This window comes from Manacus vitellinus, unplaced genomic scaffold (genome assembly GCF_001715985.3).
Source record: "Manacus vitellinus isolate BGI_N305 unplaced genomic scaffold, ASM171598v3 scaffold_44_pilon, whole genome shotgun sequence".
Lineage (NCBI taxonomy): Eukaryota > Metazoa > Chordata > Aves > Passeriformes > Pipridae > Manacus > Manacus vitellinus.
The window spans coordinates 1,642,981-1,659,566 of NW_021940565.1; the positions used below are offsets into that span (position 1 = coordinate 1,642,981).

Here is a 16,586-nt window from a genome sequence, read left to right on the forward strand (position 1 = left end):
TGGCTTCGAAGGTAGGTTCCCTTGGAAGCACTTACCTTTGGCTGGTTGGGGCTGACTCTTGAGGTCCCCCCTCAACTCTTGGCTAAGGAGGACCATGAACCCACCTGCTGTTGCCCAGTGTCCTGCTCTCTACAGGTTTCTCTTGCAGCAGAGCTTTTGCTATGTGCCCCCAACCCAACACCTCCAGCAGGGAGGGCAGGATCTCCTGGCTTGCTGGATGAGTCTCCCTGGAAATATGCCCCATCCTGAAGGACACAGTGTGGTCTACTCATCGTGCCTTTCAACCTAAGCATGGAGTGATGGACAGCTGCCACAGGGTCCCCGTACCTGAGAGGCTGCAGTCGTCACTGTGCAGCTTCCCTGATGCTTTTCTTACCTTCTTTCTCTTTTCTCTCTTTTTCCCTCTCTCTGCTGGTGCTGTTTGATGGCTGCTGGGCTGGATCGCCGACAGGAATGCTTTGGGGTAACTATGGTGGTTGGGATATTGTGGGATGGTGATCTGGGGAGCACAGGGGGACGGGTGCAGATGGAAGTTGGTCTGTCCAGTGCCAGTGCTGACCCTTAGCTGCATTTGCAGAGACTGCGGTACACTGCTGTGCAGGCACCCCTGAGGTCTGAAGAGATCCCTCCTTAGTAGATGTTAATCACTGCAGTTGAGCTGTCCTTGGTGGCAGCTTGCACCAGCTGAGCACTGCCCCCAAATCCTCACCCCAGCCCTGAGTCAGATGCCCAGGCCCCTGATAATGAGCAAAACAGGAACCAGGAGGTGTAAAGTGAGTCCCAGGGCTGTTTGTACAGTTGCTTCCCATGCATGTGTGGGGCTGTGCTCCCAGGGAGGGCTATTAATTAGTGGTTTTGTTTACATCTCTTAACGATTAAGCCCATTATTGTGCTCCCTGTTGCATTAACCCTAGCAGAGGAGCCATGTAATTGGGAGCATCTGTTGTTGCAAGTCATTTCCTTGATGTTTTTCGAGGGTGCCTGGTGGATCCAAGCTGTGCCACCTTCACCAGGATCTCTGCTCCATCCTGAGATCTAGTCCGTGGGCAGTGAAAACATAAGAAAAAAACCCTGGTATTGTGGTTGGGAATAATCATCCTATTCAAGAAATGAGGGTCATGAGTGTGCTTTCTTCAGTAATTCTACCAGTAAGCTCTGCCTCAGCTGACTTTGGGTGGAGGCAAGTGCAGCCCCAATCTGTGGAGACCTTAGAGACCCTTCCAAGGGTCCAACCCTGCTGCCTTGGGCAGGAACACCTTCTACTAGACCAGGTTACTCAGGGCCCCATCCAGCCTTGCCTAGAATACCTCCAGGGATGGGGCATCCACAGTTTCTCTGGCAATGTAGATCCCATTGAGTACATCTCCCTCATTTTATTATTAATTTCTTGCAACTAGTAGTAATGGTAGAAGACAATTTGCAATGGTGGGGGTCTTGTGCAAGCCCCACCTGCAAAAGGCACATGCCTGTAGTAGGGAAGCTCCTTGTACTGCCTTTACCCTGAAAGTCTGGCATTGCCTGCCCCAGCCCCGGCTTCCCACACAGAGGGGTTTGGTAAGGTCACTGCTCCCTGGAGAAGGGGAAAGGTGCTAATCCCGAGGAGGAGAGCACTGTTTCATTTTTCATCTCTGCCAGCTGTCAGTGTGTGTGTTGGAGGAGATGTGTTTAGGTGGGCTGAGCACTCAGCAGTCGCACGTTTGTGCCCCTCCTGTTCCCACCTTCACACGTGCTGGGGGGGGGGTGTTGTCAGCAGTTTAAACCCCCAGAGCATCCAGGTCTACAAGGTTATTGTCTCTCCATTCCATTTTTGGGTGTGTGTGCCTCCCTCCGACGTGGTAGGACCAACAAGGGCCGGGATATCAAGACCATCAAGTCTCTCCGTGTGCTGCGGGTCCTGAGGCCTCTGAAAACCATCAAGCGACTGCCCAAGCTGAAGGTAACAACTCCCATCTCCTGCCTTACACCTGTCTTCTTCTCCCGCATGGAATGGTGGGTCAGGGACCATGCACATCAATTTGCTCGTGAGTGGCGAACAAGTTGTTTTCAAAGCTTTGGGGGTGCTTTAGGAGCCCTGTTTTCAACCACAGCACCCTTCAGGCTGCTTCATATCTGGAGATGCAATGAGTTATTGAAAGCAAGCCCGGACCTCTGCAAGGTGTCAGAGGTAGTTCCTCTGCCAGTGGGGCTTGAGTGGGTGCAAGGCAGCAAAACCCAGATGCTGTCCTGAAAAGTAGATTGTCCTGGTTTTGGAGAGCTCAAATCTCTTTCCAGAGTTTATGGTCTTTCTCTCCGGAGCAGCTTGCAAAGGGCTTGGGGTTTTGTGTGCTGTGCTGCCATGGTGTTGCACTGGAGGGATATTTCCCATCTCAGTAGTGGGATTATTCCTGTGGCACAGGCAGGATTATGGATTTCCTTACCTTAGTTGATGGGGGGTATAGAGACAGAAAGGAGAAAGAGACCGAGGCAGCCCTGTTTTTTATTTACATGTGGTTATTTGTCTGATGAATGAAACACAGTAACATGGGGTTTGACCCCAGCTTTTCTCCCTGATCACTGGATGGATTCAGCCCATGTCAATTCATTTCTGGAAATGCCTGTAACAGGCATATGGATGTATGTAACAGGGATATGGATGTTTTTCACATGAAGTGCTATGAGAACTAGGGCTGAGAGCACTAAGGGAAGTGCTGCTGCTGCAGGCAGAGGTATTTGCTCTGCCTTGTTATTTGGGGTGATGCAAAACAACAAAGTGTTTACTGATTAGTCCTGAGTGCTGCTAATTGCATCATTAGGATGGTCCCCTGTCTGGTCTGCTACCTTGGTTGCAGAGAACACTGAGGATACAAACATCCATCCCTGGTGCTGCTCTGGGGGCTGCATGGGGCGTACATGTGTGCTGTGGGTACTCTGGTGTTAACCTCCTTTATAAAATAGCTTTTTGCCTGGGAGAAGGCCCAGCTTTTTTCCTCCTTTCCCCACCAGGAGTGGGAAATGCCTTTCCACATGACAGCTTGGTTTTGGTCCTGCCCTTTGCCAGGACTGTGGGTTCCCCAAGGTGAGCTCTGCCCTCTCCTGCAGGCCGTCTTTGACTGCGTCGTGACATCCCTCAAGAACGTCTTCAACATCCTCATTGTCTACAAGCTCTTCATGTTCATCTTTGCTGTTATTGCTGTCCAGCTCTTCAAGGGGAAGTTTTTCTACTGCACTGACAGCTCTAAGGACACACAGAAGGACTGCATGTAGGTTCCCTGTTGATGCTGCTTGACACCTCTGGGTAATGTCTGCTGTGGTTCCCAGTTAAGTCCTTGGTCATGACTCGCTCTTGTCAGTATCTCTTGGGTTGGATGACATGAGATGAGCCCTGTCCCATTGCTGTCTCAGCACTGTATATCCTTCCATGGGATGCAGAGACCCTTATTGTGCTCCTACTCTTTCCTCCTTTTCTCTTCTGTTTTGCCTTCCCCTTCTCCGCTTCCTCACGGTTGTTATCCAACTTCTCCCCATTTCTCCCTCCATCCCTGCAGGAGGAGAGGTGCCCCTCACTGCACACACACGCTTCCCTCAGGGTTTACACCCACCAATCCTTTAGTCTGGCAGTGTAAAACACAAGGTCATTGCTCTCTCCCAACCTTGCAGAGGGAACTACGTGGACCATGAGAAGAACAAGATGGAGGTGAAATGCCGGGAATGGAAACGCCATGAGTTTCACTATGACAATATCATCTGGGCTTTGCTCACCCTGTTCACAGTCTCCACTGGCGAGGGTTGGCCCCAGTGAGTATTCTTCTCTGTCTGTCCCCTTGAATGGGGGTGATCACATCCCCATTGGATCCCGGGTGGGACTGAGAGAGGAACTGCGGGGCAGGAAGGAGGAGAGGAACAATGAGAAATTATATCAAGACAAAAGGGCTTTTAGCTCTCCTATGAGGCTGGGGCCGTGGCTGGAGTTAGCTTCTTCCTTAAGGAGTGGATAACAGATAATCCTTTCTTCTCTATGGCCCTGCGATACATTTTAGGTCAATATTAGAGATGACCATAGGAATGGACCTCTGTACATGGTCATGTGAGCTTGGGCAGTATTATTCTCTGTGTGTAGACCGCAGGAAAATCCATTTTCCATCAGAGGCACAGTCAAAACACCGTAAAACAAGCTGTAGCTACTTAGAAAGGTCTTGAAAGCAGATTAGGACAGAGCTTTACCTTGTCATTGCACAAGGGGGGACAGACAGAGCTGGCTGTACAGAGCGATTCCCATTGGAAGTGCCAGGTGGTGGCAGCCCTGAAGGACCTACCTCTGGTTGCTTTTCTTCACCTGTCTGCCCACAGGGTGCTGCAGCACTCGGTGGACGTGACGGAGGAGGACCGCGGGCCCAGCCGCAGCAACCGCATGGAGATGTCCATTTTTTATGTCGTCTATTTTGTGGTCTTCCCTTTCTTCTTCGTCAACATTTTCGTGGCTCTCATCATCATTACGTTCCAAGAGCAAGGAGACAAAATGATGGAGGAGTGCAGTCTGGAGAAGAACGAGGTACAGTCTGGAAGGGGGGAAGAAGATGCTTCCATGGGTTTTTTGCAGTTTGGGAACTTGGAGCTCCCCGGGTATTGAAAAGGTGTAGGAAACCCGCAGGCCACGTGCCTTCTCAGATCGTGAAGGAAAGAAATGTGGCAGCCACTGTCCCCCGTGTCTCCATCAGCCAGGTTGTGATGCACGTTGTTTTGTTCCAGAGGGCCTGCATTGACTTTGCCATCAGTGCCAAGCCCCTGACGCGGTACATGCCCCAGAACCGACACACCTTCCAGTACCGCGTCTGGCACTTCGTGGTGTCCCCGTCCTTCGAGTACACCATCATGGCCATGATAGCGCTGAACACCGTGGTGCTGATGATGAAGGTGAGCCAGTCAGAGTGAGCCCGTCCTGGTTGGAGCAGTGGGGAGAAGGAGGATCAATCCGGGTGAGACCGGAGTGTGTTTTGGTGGTGGAGATGCTTTGAGGCAGAGTCTGAGCATGCGTTCCCTTGGCAAAGGCACTTGAAACACCACATGCCCCAAACTGGAGGTGACATCTTTTCTAAGTGAGATGACCCAAAGTATCTGGACCTCTTAACTAGTGGAGACAGATCTGAATTTACTGTCTGCCTCCTGTTTAGAAGGAGTGGCAGCTTTCCTGGGAGAGGGGTAGAGAAGTAAGGAGGAGATGTTCTTGAGACCCCCAGGGCAAGGAACATGGACCACTACAGATTTGTCCTGGGTGGAGAAAGAAAGCAAGTCTTGATGCAGCCAGAGCAATAAACATGACCACATCAGGTCTATCAGCCTATTCAGGGCTGGCAGGCCCCCTCCTGGCTAGCAATGTCTCTCTGTTTCCATCAGTACTACTCTGCTCCATACACCTATGAGCTGGCCCTGAAGTACCTGAACATCGCCTTTACCATGGTGTTTTCCTTGGAGTGCGTCCTCAAGATCATCGCTTTTGGCTTCCTGGTAAGTGGCTGCTCCTGTTCTTTACAAGGGTGTTAATTTGGACTTTGGCAGCACACAGATCACAGGGGGAAGATGTTAATAATGTGGAGTTCTTGCTGCTTATTTTGGATCTTGGCCTGAGAGCTGCTTTTGGGGTGGATTTGCTCCTTTGGTTCTCCTTACGCTTCCCACTGATGGATGCTGCTGGGTGAAGCCACACTGCTGCTTTACTTCTTGCCTTGTTTCTGCTGTACTCTGGTGCCTGGACCATGTATGTGCTGTACCATGGCTCTGTTTAGGCCAGCTGCTGCTGCATGTGCTGGTGGCTGTGGTCCCTTGTCCCCAGAGGGTCAGGAGATGCACTGCTGCCCTTGGGCTGTATCATTTGGATCGGATCTGAGAATCAGTGAAACTTTCCTGCCTGATTCACTGTCCTCAAGTCCCCAGCTGCTCACTTAAGATTTGAAACCATGGACTGCCTTGCCTCCACCTGTGCTTTCCTGCTTATGGGAGATAAGGTCCACTAGCAGCAGGGTTCCTAGCCACCCTCCTTGCTCCCAGTCTCACCAGCCACGTTTGGTCTTGCACCAGCTGCTGCACAAATAGCAGGGCTGAGGTGGGTCCAGGTGCCCATGAAGAGGAGGGCAAAGCAGCCTCCTGGCTGTGAGAGCTGGCATGATGAGCTGTTACAGCCTGACCTAGACTGTCTGTGGCTACTTTTCCTGCTCCCATTTGCTAGGGTGGCCTGTTGGATGTATGAATCATCTCCCAGGAGAAGCTGCTTGCTGCAGACATGCTCAGGTCTGCCACTGTCTCAGACAAAGGACGGTATTCCGGACCCTGGCTGCATACAAATGGGCTGCAAGGTCTCCATGGTTGTCCATGAGCAGCTTTGGCCTGTGGCCCAGTGCCTTTCAGACCTGCCATCCCTGAGCTCAAATCCACGTTCCCTCTTTCCTTCCTTTTGCAGAATTATTTCCGGGACACCTGGAACATCTTTGATTTCATCACCGTCATCGGCAGCATTACGGAGATCATCCTGACGGACACCAAGGTGAGGCAGGGGCTGGGAGCAGCAGGGTGTAGCCTGGCCCTGGGGGTTCCCACCTCCCTCTGACTCTCTCATCTCCTCCCAGCTGGTGAACACCAGCAGTTTCAACATGAGCTTCCTGAAGCTTTTCCGGGCTGCTCGGCTGATCAAGCTGCTCCGCCAGGGTTACACCATCCGCATCCTCCTCTGGACATTTGTGCAGTCCTTCAAGGTAAGGCTCACGTGCCGTGATCTCCACCCAGGCCACAGTGATGTGGTGCTGCTCCCAAGTGCAGGCTGTTCCCAAGGTCTTGTTGGCTCGTAGGAGAGATGGATGGGCACAGCTTACCTGCCCACTGTGCTTTGTGTACTCCTCTGGAGCTGGACCTGTGATAAATGATGGGATGACTCATCTGCTTCTCTTGCAGGCGCTCCCCTATGTCTGCCTCCTGATCGCCATGCTTTTCTTCATCTATGCCATCATTGGGATGCAGGTGAGCACAGACATCCCTCTGGCATGGACAGCCTGCACCGGCATGTCCTCAGCAGTACACACAGGAGCAAGCCTTGTGCCTGCCTGTCATTGCCTCACTTGGTCACGGTGTCTGAGAAGGTCCTGAGGGTGGAACAGCTTGTTTGGGAGCTGCAGAGCCACGTGCCCTGGGGAAACTGCCATGGGCTTGTTCAGTCTTGCTCTGCAGCTGCCTTCCCAACTTGGACCTTTAAACATGTGGCCTTGCAGACTCAGTTAGGCATCCTGTGTAGTGGCTGCTGGCAAATCCCCACCTCTTTGTTTAGCAACTACTAAATCTCTAACTAGACAGCCCCCAGGGACTGATTTCGTGCCTGAGGGACCAGGTGAGCAGCCTTCTGTCTTTCCCATCTGAACGGCTGGATCACAGCAGCGATCCCTGCAGCCCAGTTGTCCACTTCATCCCTCCGCAAAGGCTTTATGTTGTAGCTGTGCCACTGCTTGGGCAGTCCTGCTTAGAGCCCTGTGATGACCCACCGACCAGTGGGAGGGCTGCAGAGCATGAGGAGACAGCAGCTTTCCAGGCTCCAACTGGTAAATAAGAAGCACGTGAGCTAAAGTGCTCAGCTCTGCACGTGCCGCGGGGCCGCCTCACTTCTGCGGTGACTAAATCCCACGCTGAGGATCTGACAAAGCACCTTTGACGACGAACACTTGGGTTGTGGAGCTGCCTGATGAGCTGCTGCAGTACCTAATGCCTGACATGCGCTGCCAGGACAGGCAGATTTTTGGCAGCGCTGGTGTTTAGGATCTTCCACCCCCTCTCTCCCGCCCCGAGAGTCCCGTGGCTGGTTTTTGCTGCTCTGCCCTACACATCTCGGCACCAGCTCCAGGTGTTCTCCGTGCTAAACAGCCGCCATCTGACTCAGCTCCCCCCCCCCCCCGCCATGTGGTAGTATTTGATTTATTTTATTTTTTTTTCTTAACACCATTGTGAACAAATCCCCAAGCAGTAAAGTCTGTGGGCGTTATTTGAGCAAAATAGCTGGAGGCAGAAAATATTCTACAATTACACATTCCAAAAAACCTGTACAGGGAAAAAATACTCTGCAGCTAGTGTATTTTTAGGTTCAGGGAAAGGGGAATAAATATTTAACAGTAATAACAGCACAGTTTTCCTGTTTGAGGCACTTTATGAATGTTCGTTATGTCTTTCCATGGCCTTGGCTGTGGGTCATTATTACAGTACTGTCCATGTTTGTGGCTTTGTTGCCTCTCTTGGCCCTGGGAATGGTAGTGCCAAGTATCTGGCTGTCCGTGGCGGCTTAGCAGTCTGTCTGTCCCACCCTCCCTGAGCCCTTCCCTGCCTTGTTTGCACTGCTGTGCCTGACTCCAGCGTCACAGACCATTTGTCCACTGAGGGAAAAGCTCCTGGGAGTTCCCAGGACCACGACCCAGCCCCTGCCCGCAGCGGTGGGACTTTGTCCCTGCCCCTCCGGTGCGCTCAGAAGTGCCGGGTGCTGTGCCGTGCTCAGGGGCCACTTGTAGTGCAGCAGAGGGGTGGATGCGGAGCGGTTGGACTCGGTTGATCCCAGGTCCTCTGTGCTCCTGTTTCCATGGTAGCTCAGCCTCTCGCAGCCTTTGCCACCCACTGTAAATCCCTGCCAAGGAGAGGAGAGTCCTTCCCCAATGGCTGCTTGGCTCCAGCTCCTTGGTGCGCTGGCTGTGCACCAGCCTGTGTTTGCTGGGGTGCTTTTTGTAGAATCAGAGTCTTAGATGGTTTGGGTTGGAAGGGACTGTAAAGGTCATCTTGTCCAATCCCATGGCAATGACATCTTCAGCTAGGTTAGAGCCCTGTCCATCTTGGCCCTGAATGTTTTCAGGCATGGGAATGTGAATGTGAAGCTGCTTCCCTGGCAGAAGAGTTCTTGCCTGAAGAGCTGAGCTATTTTTCTCCCTCCTGTAGGTTTTTGGCAATATCAAACTAGATGAGGAAAGCCACATCAACCGACACAACAACTTCCGCAGCTTCCTGGGCTCCCTCATGCTCCTCTTCAGGTAAGCAGCCATGGAACACGCCAGAGGTGTTTAATTTGGGCAGGGGGTTGTGAGATTTCTCCCAGGGGCATCCTGCCCCGACTCCATCCGGTGCCACCATGAGCTGCTGAGAATGGCTGTGTTGGGCACAGGAGTGCCACAGGAGAGGCATGGCAGGAGATCATGCTGTCCTGCCTGGAGGGCAAAGGCTGCGAGCCAGACACGACGGCAACATCTGGGCAGAGCGAGAATGAGCGCTGTGGAACCGACCTGGCCTACGTTTACTTCGTCTCCTTCATCTTCTTCTGCTCCTTCCTGGTTAGTATCTTCCCCCAAGAGCCTTGGGGATCCCCCTCATCAGCACCCCAGCCACAGGGTCATCTCCATCATCTTCCCACAATCACTCTTCCTTCTCTCTCCCTTCCCTTCTTTGCTCCCTCTCCCCCCACTTTCCTTTCTCTCTGCTTTTTTCCCTTCCATTTAGATGCTCAACCTGTTCGTGGCAGTCATCATGGACAATTTTGAGTACCTGACAAGAGATTCCTCCATCCTGGGACCTCACCATCTAGATGAGTTTGTCCGGATCTGGGCAGAGTATGACAGAGCAGCGTGGTATGTAGCCAGCTCCTTCTCTCCTGAGCAACCTCTCAGAGCTGGTTTTAAATAAGAGTCTCTGTGTTCTACTACTGGAACTATCAGTGATGCCTGGGATGGTCAGGGGTGGTCTGCTGTCACCCAAGGGCAGAAGGTGGTTCCTACAATGGCTGGTGCCACAGGCATCTTGGGTGATGTTCATGGTTTGCCATGGTGTTTATCCTGAGAGCTGGAGGTTCCTGCTCTTCCTCTCCTCCCTACCCAAGTGGGCAGATCCCTCTCAGCCTCCTTCCCTTTCCCTGTGCACCATCTGGGTGCCTCTGCCCTGAGATTGGCTCCATCCCTTGGTCCCCAGCACCCACAGCTCCACATCAGAGCAGGGCCAAGCAGGGATTGTTCCCAGCCATGGAGAGATGCTGGGGGTCTGCTGAGCTCCTGCCAAGCCACCTGGGGAGGACCTTGTTTGGGGAAGTGTGTTCCCATGCTGGCCAGCCCACCCCTCTAGGGATGGGAGGACTTTGTTTCCTGCATTTCTGCCCTTGCTGATGAGGAACCCGGTGAGCAGGGCTCCTGTTTGCAGGCAGCAGCCTGTTCCCAGCAACAGGATGGGCTCACAGTGGCTGTACATACCGTGGGTGGCCAGACTTTGGCTCTGCTCTTGCTGCTGCTACTACAGGGGACTTGCTGTCCACTCCTCCTCCTCCTAGGGTGGTCTCAAGCATCCCTAGTGCAATGGGGAGCCCTTGGCAGCTCTGGGAGCATGTTTGCCCTTCACTCAGCCCCAACACACCACAGGGGTGCCTTATGTGGCCCCTTCCTTCCCCCCTCAGCCCAGGGACAGTCTCTTTGGAGCCATGACCTACCACTGCTGCTGCAGAGCGTGGGTGATCTTAGCTGGAGAGCCCTTGGCAAACACACGTGCTCCCTTTGGAGACTCTTTATTAATGTCCTGCCCCTCAAAACACCAGCCACAGCCAAGATATTTTTTTTATGCCTAATATCAGCTGCACCTAGAGAAAGGAGAGCAGGTGAGAGCAGTGAAACACCCAGCTGCTCAGGGTGGGGCGTCTCACCATGACTCTTGGGAAGGGTTTCTTCACACCAGGCACTTCATTCACTTCTGCCCCCCATGTTTGTGGCCTCATTCTCCAGGAGAGTCACAGTAAAAGCATGTCTGGGCTGTTCTGTCTGAGCCATGTGCCCCTCTGATTTCTGAGCAAGCTGTGCTCTTTTGTCATAGTATGTAGCCAGTGGTTAGGGGACATGCACAGGAGCTGGTGGTGCAGGGCCTGCCGGGGCAGCCCTGGCCTCCAGTGCTGGGTGAGGAACGGGTGAGTACATCCAAACGGGTCCCAGTGCCTGAGTGGGGCAGCACTTCTGCTTCCTGACACCGGGACCATCCCACGAAGGTCTCATGGGGGGAACACCCAACTCCAGGGGGGCTCAGGGATGAATTTCGTCCAGATGGTTGGGTTCTGGTTGGGTTCTCCATGCAATGGGGAGGGGATGGGAGACGAGCAAGGAGAAACCCAGAGGCGAAGGCGCTGGGTAGGGCGGTAATGCTGTTCTTTGCCTCCTCACGTGGTTTCCCTCCAAGCTTGTCCAAGGATGCCCGGGAGGCTGCAGCACGCTGCACCTCAGCACTTCCACCCCACAGGGTCCTGCTTCCCAAAGGGCTCTGGTCTGGAGTAGAGTGGGAGGCTCAGCATCCAACGGCCCCTGCACCCTCTCCTGCCAGCTCTCTGCCACAGCTGCTTCGATATTTCAGCGGTGCAGGGAGGATACAGGCCGTGTCCTGCGACAACTGCACCGGGTCTGGGGAGATGTGCTTCTGTGGGCAAGAAGGGGGGTGTGCAGGGGAAGGTTTGCTTCTAATAATGTGTACCCTTGGCAGAGCATGGTCTGGTGGTCGGAGCACAGTACTGGACCGTGAGAGACCCAGGTGCTAGTGCCACAGCCACCAGCTGGTCACATTATCTCTCCCCATCTCAGGTTCCCCAGATATTGGAGTCAAGTGGCTCAGCTGCCAACTTCCCTGGGACCTTGTGAGGCCCAGAGAGTTGGCTGTGTGAGGGCAGGGTCTCTGCTGATGTGATGGGACACAACTCCATCAGAAGGGCTTGTGGTGGCGAGGACCCAGCCAAGCTGCAGGCTCATCCTGTCTAAAATCCCAGCCCTCTCCCACCAAGCGTAGGGGTCAGGGGCACGATGAGGAAGGGTGATGGAGTGGTGTTCACCACCAGAACTGTCCTTCTCCAGGGTGAAGATGGGACAGTGTGAGGAGATATGAGCTGACTCTCATGGTAGAGAAGACAGTAGCTGATGCTCACAGCTTTCCCCTCTCTGGGTCTGACAGAGCCAGAAGGATAAGAGCCGTGTGCTCCTGGGGGTCTTGCCCCACAGATGGCCCCAGCATCCCCCGGTTAAGCTCTCCATCCTCCCCTCCTCCCTCTCAGTGTCCTATTAACCCACCTGTGCTTCCTTTGCAGCGGCAGGATCTCGTATAAGGATATGTACAAATTAGTACGGGTGATCTCGCCTCCTCTGGGCCTAGGAGAGAACTGCCCCTACAGGGTGGCGTGCAAGGTTTGCCTCCCAGTCCTCCGCCACAACCTGGCCACGGGACGCACCATCCACCCCTCCTTCCCCCCCGCTCCACCGCCACCGCGCCTCCCCAGGGAACCCTGACGTTGCTTTCCTTCGAGTTTAAAGAGGTCCACTGCCTCCCAGAGCCAGCAGCTGTTCCCCTCGAGGGGAGGCATGAGCAGGGCCGAGGGGGGCTCAGAGCCTCCTGGGGTGGGTTTTGACAATTTGAGTCCCCCAGCCAGCCCCCCACCCCAGTTCCACCGGCGCAGAGAGCCCTGAAGGAAGGGTGCCAGGCCAAATGCCACCATCCCTGCTCGGCTTCTCAAAGTACCTCAAAGTACACGGGACAGGGAGTTTTTTTGCGGGGCTTAGATGTGGTTTGCTCCTGGGGAGGATGTTGGGGACTTCGCTGTTGTTTTGGGGAGTGAGGGCTGGGGGGAGGATGGAGAGGCCAGGGTGACCCCTCTCCCTGGGGGATGCTGTGCTGGACCCAACAGACCCTTTCTCAAGTGTGGCACTTTGGAGGACAACCAACCATGTGTCTGGGGAGCAGGGCTTTTGCTAGTCTTGCCCACGGGTTGCTGGATCTGCCTGGGAGGTGGTGACACCAGGGCACATCTCTGGAGCTAAACAGCTCCTCTCCCTTATCTGGAGCCAAGCTCCCAGCTGCTGGCCATGAGTCCACAGCAGTGTTTTGGTCTCCATGTGTCTCACTGATTTGCACCTTTTTTTTTTAATTTTACTTTGGGATGGCAGCTGAGCAAAATCCTGTACCTGCCACTTTCCCTGAAGTGCCATGACCTATGCCATGGCATGAAAGAATGAATCGTAGAACTTGCTCTTCCTTCTGCATCCCTCATAGCATCTGAGATGTGCGAGGGAAGCTCAGATGCCTCTGGCCTTTGATCTTGGCTCTGCAGAAGAAGAGGATTCCTTGGTGCAGCGTAGTGTAGTTGCCACATCCTTCTTGAAACATCAGAAAAGCTTCTTTCACTCAGCATCCTTGGAACAGGTCTGTCACCCTCAACATCTGGATGTGGGGATGATGCACCACCAAAGAGGCAAAGCAGAGCAAGCAAGGCAAGGCCTGGATGCTCAGTTGTTAGAAAGAGGTATTTAGGGACAGGAAATTTCTTGCAAGAATCTCAGATGGCTCATCTGCTCCAGGAAGAGCTCCTTGAAGTCTTTCCACTCTTGTCTGTTGCATCCCTGGCAAAGGATGGCACCTTTGCTGAGGACACTTGCCCAGGTCCCTGCAGACAGAAGACACCTTTGGGAGGAGTTGTTAGTCTTTCTTGTTATCAACAGGGCTCCACTGGCAGACACTACTCTCCTGAGCTGGATCACCTGGTGCTTAAAGGGGTACCTGTAATGCTTCCTAGGAAGAGGGAGCTCTGGAGCAATCTGGGATTTCTGCTAACTGTGGATGGGCAGAACAGTGCAGGTGGATAAACTCAAGGTGAGGTGGAAGCCAAGGGTACTGAGAACAGCTTCTGTTGTCATGTGAGGGAGACCATCCTCATCTCTTCCTTGTGTTACCTTGGTCTCCTCCTCACTGTGCTTGAAGTATTTCAAGGACACAAGAGCTTTCCAGGGATTCTGACTGCCCTGGAACAATTCCCAAAAGGCAACTGATGAAAGAAAACCCACGTGGTTGTTGCATCTTGTCAGATCCCAAAATGCCAACCCAACTTGCACTCCTTTCAGTTCAGTGAGCCTGCCCTGCCTGCTGGGAGAATGCTCCACAGATGATGTCCCTGTGGACCTCACCTATTCCCGAATCTACTCTCACATCCCTTGCTTTTCCTAACAGCCTGCTATGGCACAGTACTTATTTCCTAACCACAGGAGGAGAGAGGTCCCCCGGATTTCCTCCTCTATCACTCACAGGGTTCTCTGAGGACCAGGACTAAGCCATTAGTCCCTGCTGGTTTTACAGGCCACCTTGTGCTGTATCCATGGGTCACATCTCCGTCCAGACATGGATAGATGGGTCAGCTCTCACATCAAGGATGTTCCTGTGCTTGGATCAGCTGTTTGGAGCCTTCCTGTTCAGATGGATGTCATTCCATGTGCCTGCCAGTGCTTCACTCCGTGGGGAAGTAGTTTCTGGGTACAGCTGTGCTGCTCAGAAAGCTTTAAAGTGTCTGCTGTGAGGAGCAGCAAAGTGCAGTTCTCGTGCAGTCCTTCTTGGTCACTGATGCAAAACTCCTGTCACAGGAATCTATTCCTCCTTCGTTGTGCAGAGAACCTCAGTATGAAAGACAGTGCCTGTCATGTGCTGGGTACCCTAAAATCCCCCCTACCAGGAAGGGTGGGTGGAAGATCACTGTCTTGCTTCCTTTTAGCACTAAATTAATGCACGAAAATTTCCAAGTCATCTCATTTTCAGACACCTTGAGTCAGTGCATATCCAGCTCTGCCAAGGCGCTGCTTACAGACTCCTGGATCTGGATATTTCCTCTTGATCATCCCACTTAATGTTCTGCAGTGTTGTTATCAATCCTCTTTTCCACCCACTTAGGTATGTTAGGGATCAAAGGGGATGGCCCAGCCTGTTCTATGCTTGTACCTCAAGCAGCTCCTGTTGAGGGACATCACCATCTCTGGTTCACATTTGAACTGTCAGAACTTATCTTGGTGGGGCCTCTTTGGCCAGGAGTCTGCTTCCAGACCACAGGTACTCCCTGAGAAGAGGAGATATCTTCTCCCTCTTCCACACTGCTCTGAGCACGTTCTAGGGAAGAAGCAAAGATCCTGTGGAGGTGCTTAATTTTTCTCCCAGGCCACCCCGGCTGAGGTGGGCTCCTCTCCAGCAACATCCTCCCAGCCCACCTGGAAGGGTTCATGCCTTTGTCACTGTGAGGTTGCCCCTGCCCATTAAGCATCCTGAACCTTGCAGTGCAGGACAGAAGCCTGGCACAAGGGGAAGAAGAGGTGGCCGAGCCCAGGATCCCTGGGAAATGTGGATGTGCAGAGAGAGGGAGACACAGCCCAAATATCTCAGCCTGGCAGAGGGCTCAAGGCATCACCAGGTGGCCTGTTGTTAGTAGCATTCCTCACTGCAGCAGTCCTAGGCAGGTCCTCATGGAGCAGAGGAGTGCGAGGTGGGGGCCTGCCATACCCGCCTCCCTTGGGAAACCCAAACGAACCCCGATGTTGGAAGGCCCAAACAGCTGCCTCTGCTGAGACTCTTTAAACTCCAACCTGGTGGAACTTGCAGCCGCATGTGGGAGAGAGCCAGGGCGGGAGCATGGCATGTACAACTTTTCCTCCCGGTTTTGTTTTTTCAGCCGACTTCAGCATGCCTTTTGCACTGGTGCATGGTGGGAAAGTGGTCCATCCGCAGAGCCAGACGGAAGCAACTGGGCATCTTCCTTTGACAAGTGACCCTGGCCCACTGCCTTCTATGCAAGATGCTGCCTCCCAATTGCATAGACCCCACGAGCTGGGGATACACAGCCTTCCGGCTATGGGTTAGGTGGCCACGCAGAGCAATACCCAGGCCCCCCCCCCCGGGAGGGAAGACGCTACGGAGGCCACAGAGCACTGCGGTGCAAACCACCGAGACCTCAAATAACCCATGGCTCGAGTGCCGTGTATCTGATTTATACCACTCGCACACAGCCCTGGAACCTGTGGGACGAGGTGGGGGCTGCTGGAGGGCTTTAGGAAAGGGTTTGAGACCAGAGGAGGAGCCCCAGCATGGTAGCGAGACAGGTACTTGAGGCCAGCAGCAGAGAGGAGAGGGGTGAGTTGCTTTCTGCCAGCATTCCTGGGTCTGTGTGAGCAGTGCTATAAATCCACATCAGGACAGTCTCTCATGTATGATTTGCCTTGATTAACGGGTTTCCTGTTCTTTTCCTGTTTGTCCGTTTGTTTTTTTTTTTCTCTCCTGTTTTCCTGTACTATTTTTCGTTTGTACGTTTTTCTGCTCTCTGGGAATGCCTCCTCTCTCTCTGCATCTCCCTCCCTCCCCTTCCCCCTCCATGAGCAGTGGCCGAATCCATTACACTGAGATGTATGAAATGCTGACTCTTATGTCACCACCGCTAGGCCTCGGCAAGAGATGTCCTTCCAAAGTGGCCTATAAGGTAGATCAACCCTTCCTTCTACGGGGGTCAGAGCTGAGCAGGAGCTGGGGCTCAAGGGACCTGCGGGAGGTGGGACTGGGGGAGCCGGGGAGGTGCTGGGGAGTCCAACATGTGTTTAGCTTGCCCCTGGGGAGCCTGGTGTGCTCAGAAGAGCCCTGGCCACGTTGGCTGCTCTCCACTGCCCACGCACGTGGCACTGCCGTGGTCACTCAGAGCCCCGGGGATGGAAGACCCCAGTGGAAGAGGAGGGGCAGGATGAGCAGTAGTGTGGAAGTGGGAGGGTTGCAGAGGGTGAGGTGAGGAGCAGCCCTGT

At 53.5% G+C, this 16,586-nt stretch overlaps 1 protein-coding gene across 1 annotated transcript in view; it reads left to right on the forward strand.

Annotated features, from left to right (window-relative positions):
* CACNA1E (calcium voltage-gated channel subunit alpha1 E) overlaps positions 1–16,586 on the forward strand; it is a 109,762-nt gene that overhangs the window by 80,730 nt on the left and 12,446 nt on the right. Inside the window, 14 exon segments of the mRNA XM_029962219.1 lie at positions 452–463; positions 1,840–1,936; positions 3,079–3,239; positions 3,637–3,774; positions 4,327–4,528; positions 4,726–4,890; positions 5,371–5,481; positions 6,431–6,514; positions 6,597–6,722; positions 6,919–6,984; positions 8,929–9,020; positions 9,152–9,317; positions 9,484–9,611; positions 16,177–16,273. Of these exon segments, the coding sequence (XP_029818079.1) occupies positions 452–463; positions 1,840–1,936; positions 3,079–3,239; positions 3,637–3,774; positions 4,327–4,528; positions 4,726–4,890; positions 5,371–5,481; positions 6,431–6,514; positions 6,597–6,722; positions 6,919–6,984; positions 8,929–9,020; positions 9,152–9,317; positions 9,484–9,611; positions 16,177–16,273 (1,645 nt within the window).